This window comes from Oncorhynchus nerka, linkage group LG18, assembly GCF_034236695.1.
Source record: "Oncorhynchus nerka isolate Pitt River linkage group LG18, Oner_Uvic_2.0, whole genome shotgun sequence".
Taxonomy (NCBI): domain Eukaryota; kingdom Metazoa; phylum Chordata; class Actinopteri; order Salmoniformes; family Salmonidae; genus Oncorhynchus; species Oncorhynchus nerka.
This window is the reverse complement of record NC_088413.1, coordinates 24612998-24621151: the sequence shown is the minus strand read 5'-3', so window position 1 is coordinate 24621151 and position 8154 is coordinate 24612998. Positions and strand designations below refer to the sequence as shown.

Here is an 8154-nt window from a genome sequence, read left to right as displayed (position 1 = left end):
TTTTGATTTATCAATATATTTAGTGCGTAAAGTCTCTCCAAAACGTTACGTTTTATGATTAATAGGTACATTCCAAACCATAAAATGTGCCCAAATAATCAACAAGACCAGAGTATTTTTTAAATCTACCAGTTGGTGCTGAAGCAACATATATATTTAGATGGCTTTCTTTTATTGATCCGTATATTCTGAACCCGTCCTCTCAAAGTATTCTAGTGAGTCTGTCAACAAAATTCTAATTAAAGGTACACCGTATTTAAAGGGATTGCTTAAGATAAATGTACTGAAAACCCTATTGAATGAAAGCACCAATAGAAAATGTGTTGGCCAGCAAGTGGGAGGCTTTTCAGCGGTTTAATTAAATGTATTCAGCGCCCGCAAGGGAACCACACCCCCAAAACCCTAATCATCTGCATTAGATACATCTGAACACTAACTACTGAGAAGTGCGGTAGAAAGACGTACATTTCCTAAATCGGAATTGGCCCCAAAGTTAATACATTACAAGTTGGGTAAGGTTGGAAAACAAGTTGCAATCGGGATTCAAACTGGCAACCGTGCGGGTCGCTACCCATGTGTAACGTCCACCTCCAACCTACCACCTCTAAGCAGAGATGTGCACTATTTCAATTCTGACTATTTAGTCATTTGTATTATACTGGTCAGAACGCAAATATATTTTGTAACAAAATACTTTTCTATACCATTTTGTGGCCCCCTTTCACCCTGCATTGATATCAGAAGTCTGATCGCACTATGGTGTGATAAGAGCGCCTGCTAAATGAACTAAATATAAATGTGTGTGGAAAATGGACAAATCAGTATTATAATGGCTACGGCCCCAAAACAATGTTTTGTCTAGACATGATACAGCTTTTGTCAAAATGGACTAATTCGTAGCAGGTTTAGGAAACTTTATGCAACAGGTTAGGATAATTAACTAGCAGGTTGGGAGAATTAGGTTAAACTGTATCCCTTCTGGACATGACCCTGAAACAAAGGCCAATAATAATACCCAGTGTGCTTTGTTGTTCATTTTCACATATACATTTAGGTAATTGAGCAGACACTCTTATCCAGAGTGACTTACAGTCAGGGCATTAAGGTAGATAACATCACAGTCATAGTGAGTTAAACGTTTCTGTGACCGTTACTGAGACTGTTGATGCTGTTCGGGACAGCTACTTGCAAATCTATTTCTCTATTTTAAAATATGTATTTTAATTCAATAGATTTCAAAATACAAGTATTTTGAAGTTTATGTTGATACATTGAACTTTATGCTATTTTGTATTTTTTTTGCCCATCCCTGCCTATACTGTAACAGCTTTACTCCACCATGTCGCCACCCACTTTTTACGCTCACACACGCACAATAACGCCATAAATCAAATCTGTGCATTATTTTGATGGTTGTCTGCACCATCTAGTGGTAATCCGCTGTTAAAGTATGTGTGAGGCCTTGGCCACAGCTATATCCTCTTCCTGACGCTTTCCCCAGGACTGGACCATCACCGCACCACCTGGCGGCACTGGTGGAGATTGCAACTGTTATGGATCTTTCTCAAGGTCTTTCTTACATTGATCCTCTCTCCTTGCCGCCTTCTCAAAACGCATTGGAGGAGAATATCCTTCAGATCTTCTATAGAAAGAGACGTTCCTTCCAGACCAACTTCTCCTTCTCAACAGAGAGACAACAACAACAAACAACTCTAACTTTGTTGTTTATTTGAATAAATTACATTGAGATATTTTAGTCATTTTTAACATCAAGCATATTGTCTTGTAATCCGGTGCAAGGGATGAAACCAAAACAAACAAAGAATCCAAAAACGACAATTGTGTGCAGCACAAACAATCCCTCGAATCACAATAGTTCTATATAATTACTGTATATATATGCATATACTTTATCACAGTTACAAAAATAAAATACGATACCGTAGATGCGCTACTACACACACACACGGTGAAAACAAATCACTGAAAAGCTGTACAGTCCTCATTGAGGGCAAAGATACACACGATAATTGTTTTAAAAAAAGATAGAGAAAAGAAAATGAAGGAAATATATAGCCTTTTAAAAAACTTGAACGCACAGCCAGTTCCAATCTGAATCTGCTTATTCTGCCAACAAACGACACTGTTTCAAGTTGCGCTTCCCTTTAAAAAAAAAAACACTATAGATGGGTTTTCGGTTGGTTCAGCTTCATCAATAGTATCATTGCGCTATACTGTATCGGTCCTTTATCAAATAGACGTCCAGGAGGATTTCAATGAAGGAAAAATAATACTGACAGAAAAAATAGAAAATGTACACTTCATAGATACAAACCACAGTAGACCAAACCACCCGTGGCGCATACAACCCCTTCTCCCTTCACAAAACACATACCAACCTCGGCCCAACCAAACCACACCCACCCAGTCACACAACCACGATAAATGGGTGAAACACTTATTGCCCTGTCTGTTACACACATACAGTTTCACATTGGATTTGCAGAAGGGAAAACCACTGAGAATGAAGTCCTCAAAATGCTGGAGAAAACCTAGATAGATCCATAGGCCAGAGTTTGGAGTGTACAGTAGTATCCAATTGCTTTAGTAGACTCTGGCCGTGACCCCACTCTCCCAGGGCGTTTCAGGGAGAGTGGGATATGCCAAAAACACATTTCCAACTCACACATGCATATTAATACACACTTGTTCCCACCAAATGATGATTATTGTTATATGCAACAGTCTGCTGCTGTGGTACCTTATATTGTGTATTGTTACAAGTGCGGCCATCCATTCCTGGGATATGACAAGGGAAGAACAATCAACAAGGGACAGGGACTAAGGATCCTCAGAACCTTCAGTAAACAGAAATACAGTATGGACCAGTAAGAGCAACACATACCGTATGAATGGGTTATTTCAGACCGAGACTCCTGACAGAGAGAAGTTGCCTAGATTGCCTGACAACATTTAGACAAAGTGTAAGATACAAAGGGGTAGGGAATTTGCATCTGGTTATTGATGTTAGTATCTTTGAATTAAATATGGTACCGTGATCACTTTTTATAAAATGTTCCCTTTTCTGATTGAGACAGCATTGCTTGTGTATTCCATTGGCCTCGTAATACAGTAGTTGTCTGTGAGCATGATCAGCTAAAGCTAGTCCTATCAGATTCCATGACTTATAGTCTTCAATATAGTGTTATTTGTTTATCTGACTAAAGGACATTCTGATACAGTGAAAACAACTTCGCCAACGGTTGAAGAAAATAAGGCTAAACCGATAAGCGGTCAACTCCTATATGAAATAGCACAATACAGCAACCATTTTCACAAATATTTCCACGTCATTGGTAAAATACACACTGAGAAGATTTTTTAAACATTATTTCATATTATGGAAACGGTTCCAGTTTTTGCTTATACGCCACTTAGAAAACAATTGAACTACACAATTTAGTCTTTTGTTTCCGTAAATATTCATCGCCAATTTATAACCATTGACTGAAATACACTAGATGTAATCATGAGGCATACCTAAATCACACAGAGGACTTGTGTGATATAGAATGGCAACAAAACAATGTAGATCGCAAACAAACTACACCCTCGGATAGAAAAGCGAGTAGATTTGCCATTGACACCACTCAGCCCTGCTGTAGGCCTACCCTCCTGCATAGGTGGCCAGTTTGGTCTAACTATGGTGCCTTGATTAAATCACACTGAATCCTTACATACCTCACTCTCAGTTTAGGTCTGTATGAAAAGACACATCAAACGATATCCCCTCCGTCATAAACATACATCTGTTGTTTAGCATGAAATGGACACGGTCTCTCTAGGAAACAATCCATGCATGCAAACAGAAGGCTACCCTTTTCAAACGGGAAAAACATATATTTAGCTTGAACGTACTTAGAAGAAGTAAATCTGATAAAACACTAAAACATGCCTGACCTACAGTGTCTAACAAAGTGTGAAACATGACCTAAACGTGATCTAACGGACCAGATAACCGCCCAGAAATAGTAGCCTACAATATGTGACGATGATGAAATTATGCTAGTCTAGAAGTTTCCACAAAGTACAGAGAAGGATAGTAACGGCCATTTTGAAAGACACGCAGCCAATGTAAACCTAGATGAAGCCAGGAAAGACAAGGATTGAGGAACTGTAGAAGCTCCTGAAGGAAAAAACAACTTGAGGACAAAACCGAGAAATACTCTTTTTGGAAATAAAAGAAAAAACAACCATAGCATTTTATTGGTTTGATGGTAAATGTCCACGATGGCATTCAAAACGGCATCATTGCTTATTTTTCGTATTTTTTTTTCAAAAGTCTGTTTCGTTAGCACTCGTTGGCGTGACACCATGCTGTTGTTGATTTCGTCATCATATCTTCATTGTAGTTAGATCTCCTTTTTAGCGGAGTGAAAGGGAGGGCTTCCGGGAATATTTGGGGGTGGCGGGAGCTGGGGATGCAGGGATTAAGATTTGTCGCCTGGGAAAACTGCTGCTGCTGATTCGCCGTTGCCGTGGCAACGACTTTAGGGCAGGGGCACCAGGATATCCACGTAGTTGACGGGGAAGAATCCAGAGCTGCCGTGGATCATGCCCTCGTACCAGTTGTCGTCGATCTTGTTGGTGAGAGTGATGATGTCCCCCTCCTTGAAGCCCAGCTCGCCCTCGTTCTCGGGGTCAAAGTCATACAGCGCCCTGCAGGATGGCTGGTCTAGGGGAGCTGGAATGAGAGAGAGAGAGGGAGAGAGCGATGGATGGAGAGATGGTGAGAGAGAGAGAAAGAAAGGAGGAGGGATGGGGAGAGTGTGAAAGAGAGAGAGAGAGAGAGAGATTGAGCGGTGGACCGATGGAAAGGGATAGATGGAGAGAAGAGAAAGCAGAGTTATAGTGTATGGCTGGAGAGGTCTATGGTATAGACAGAAAGATGGGGGTGAATCCTAACTTCCACAAGGTCAAATCTTCACTTATACTCCAATTGACATTAATGGATGAGCGAAAATGAAGTTAATTCAACTAAGCGAAAATTTGTCTTAAATAGAAGTTAGGGTTATTCCTATAGTAAAAGAAAGATAAGATTATCTCTGGAGTAAAGCGCTTACCTGGAGACCTTGCTGAAAGGGGGGATGGAGGGCAGACGGAGGAGGAAGAAAGAGAGGGAGGGGGAGACAAGGTAAAGAAGAGAGGAATGCATAAAAATGAATGTGTATTTAGGTGATCGATTGATAGACATATTGAACAGTAGTATTGTCACGATACCAGAATTTTGACATCGATACCAGGTTTAGTACTGTATCACGAAAACTCAATACCATCACAATACTCGATATCAAAATGATACCATGGCAAAAAAAGTAGGCATATTAGCCAAAGCCACAGAATGGCACTTGATCCAAACAGATAAACTTAGCTACTGATCTGTTCAATTGTTGGGCATCTTTTGAGTTCAATATCATTACATTCTAACTTTTTTCAGTTAACAATTTTCAGAGACAGCCATGTAATGGATCAATTATACAATCAATTTGACTTAGTTTTTTTGCCTCGTGAACGACATCATTACTGGTTAAAGAGAGAGCAAATTTTTATTAAAGAAGCCACTTCTATGCAAATATCGAACCGTTTTTCATGTTCTAGTATGGATAAAGTATTTAAGTTTCGGTATATCGTGCAACACTAACAGACAGAAAGACAGACAAAGGGAGACAAGGCCAATCAGAGGAGAGAAAGACGTAAAAATGTTGGTTTGTGTTGTCGATTGATTGATAAACAAATCGAAAAGACAAACGCACAGACAGAAAGGCAGATAGAGAGAAACAAAGACCGGAATACTGACAACAAAACCTTGGAATACAAACAGAGAGAGAGACAGGAGAGAAATCAGGAAACAGACTGGAGCCAGATAGACAGTCCAAGAAAGAGCAAGAGACAGACCGTTCATATGGACACACAGACAGAGTGATAAAGTAGAGATATTCTGTCGTATCTCTCCAGAATTCACTCTAGGCTCACCTGGAGACCTTGCTGCAAAGAGGAAGAAAGAGAGAGAGCAAATGTGGGAGAAAGAGAAGAGGTATTTATGTTTAACTGCAATTGACATAGTTGTATAAATGGATGGATGGGTGGGTTATGGCAGTGAACAGATGGACAATCACCAAACAGATGGACGGAGACGGACGGACGCAGATAGAAAGACAGTGATAGAAATAGACAGAGTGATATTATGGTCTCTCTCTAGTGTTCACTCTTGGTTTACCTGGAGACCTTGCTGCAAAGAGGAGAGAAATCCAAACGCAAAGCAAGCCACACAGGTAGAACAAATACATTTGTGATTTATAGTATTTGGAAGTGGATGGATGGAGAGATGGATAAATGAAACTATGGAGAGATGACGAGATTGAGAAATGAAGAGATATGAAGATAAGATGATCAGCCAGCCAGCCAGATAGATGGACAGACAGATGACTTAGCTCACCTGGAGACCTTGTTGCTGGATGGAATAACAGAAAGGAAAAGAGAAGAAAGAGCAGACAGGTATATATTTCCATTTGCCTGATAAGTGGATGAACGTAGAGACGGGGAGATAGATAGACGATGGGAAGACACAGACAGAGACAGAAATAGACATAAGGAAAAGAGAGAGAAGAGAGAGACGTTGATAGTGATGGAGAGAGAGAGGGATGGATTGTATTTGTATTTATTATGGATCCCCCATTAGTTCCTGCCAAGGCAGCAGCTACTCTTCCTGGGGTCCAGCAACATAAGACAGTTACATACAGTTTAAAATAGTACATAACATTACATTTCATAACACCTAGTGATGTAGAGAGAGAGAGAGAGATGTCAGGTTTCATGGTAGGAGTGGAGAGTCTCACCTGGGGACCTGGATCCTTGGATGGCTCCATTGTGGTTTTCACTAGAGAGGTCCAAGGACTGACGCGGCTTAGGTATGAATTCTTTCTTGGGCTTGTTGGAGGAATCCCTTATCCTATGGATAATACATTGCAGAAACAAGCCCATATAGTGAAGAGGGTGCTGATCCCAATCCCCCCCCCACCCTCTGCCGCATCGCTCGTTGAAAGAATTAATAGAATCTATTCATTCTATTTCTGCGGCATACCTAAGGTTTGGGGTCAAGGGTTATTGGGATCAATTCCATCTCACTTCTGGCGAATTCAGAGAATTCAGGAAAGGAATAATCAGGCGGTTTCAATTCTTGATCCGAAGACGATTCGTATGGTATGGTATTGCCCCCGTACTCTCTACTAGGGTTGCGAAAATTCCGGAAACTTTCCCAACATTCCCAGGTTTTTCTCCAACCAGGTTTTCAAAATAAAAACCTGTGAACTTTGGGTAAATTTCAGTAATTTCGCAAAAATCCTCCGTACCTCCAGCCGGTACTGACCGGTCATGGAGACACAGATTATAATGATATATAATGATATATATATTATTATAAATACTGACCGGTCCTCCATCTTGGACTGCAGCTGGGTGAGGATCTCAGCACACTGACGATGGTACTCCACCTGGGCTTGGACCAGCGCGGCTAGCTGGCTCACCTGTTCAATCTGCTGACGCAAACACAAAAGGCCCAACGGGACGACTGTTACATATGGGCGGCGTGGCCCAAGTCCTACCGTATACATCCGGACTCACTGGTCTGGCTAACATACAGAAACTACAGTGTGATACTGCGAGGTCAACACATCCGCCTTACTGTGTGACGACCCTCCCACTCGGTCTGCCGAATTCTTTCTCTTTGCTCTTGTTTTCCTTATTAGGATGTCGGTGGGCTCCGGTGTGTCCTGGGATGAATACACCTTTCCCCCATTCATTGGGGAGACTCTCCCCATGCAGACACACTGTTGGGTGTGGTATTTTTGTGGCTGTTTTGTTTGCTTGCTTTGGCACCTTTCAACACCCCTCATTATCACATTTATGCACACAACCACACTCACACTACTGACTACACACACCATTGTTACTTGTTTTGTTTACTTTAGTTAATCAACATATTTTTGCTATTCCTTGATCTCCATGTTCTCTACCTTTTTGTTACGGGATACGAGCCGGTTCGGGACAACTGGTTAACGTACAGGTACTTTGATATGACAACACAAGGTCAAGAAA

At 41.0% G+C, this 8154-nt stretch overlaps 1 protein-coding gene across 5 annotated transcripts in view; it reads right to left on the bottom strand.

Annotated features, from left to right (window-relative positions):
* Positions 1 to 1711: 1711 nt before the first annotated feature.
* The window catches only part of sh3gl2a (SH3 domain containing GRB2 like 2a, endophilin A1), a 79004-nt gene continuing 72561 nt past the window's right edge, over positions 1712 to 8154 (bottom strand). Inside the window, exons 7-13 of one of the 5 annotated variants that reach the window (XM_065003829.1) lie at positions 7489 to 7592; positions 6897 to 7009; positions 6497 to 6511; positions 6278 to 6289; positions 6034 to 6045; positions 5124 to 5135; positions 1712 to 4744 (exon numbers count right to left, since the gene is read on the bottom strand). In XM_065003829.1, coding sequence (XP_064859901.1) covers positions 4551 to 4744; positions 5124 to 5135; positions 6034 to 6045; positions 6278 to 6289; positions 6497 to 6511; positions 6897 to 7009; positions 7489 to 7592 — 462 coding nt within the window. In that variant the 3' untranslated portion in view covers positions 1712 to 4550. Of the gene's footprint in view, positions 4745 to 5123; positions 6290 to 6496; positions 6512 to 6896; positions 7010 to 7488; positions 7596 to 8154 lie in introns of all 5 variants that reach the window. The other 4 variants (XR_010459671.1, XR_010459672.1, XM_065003828.1 and 1 more) reach the window with 4 other exon arrangements.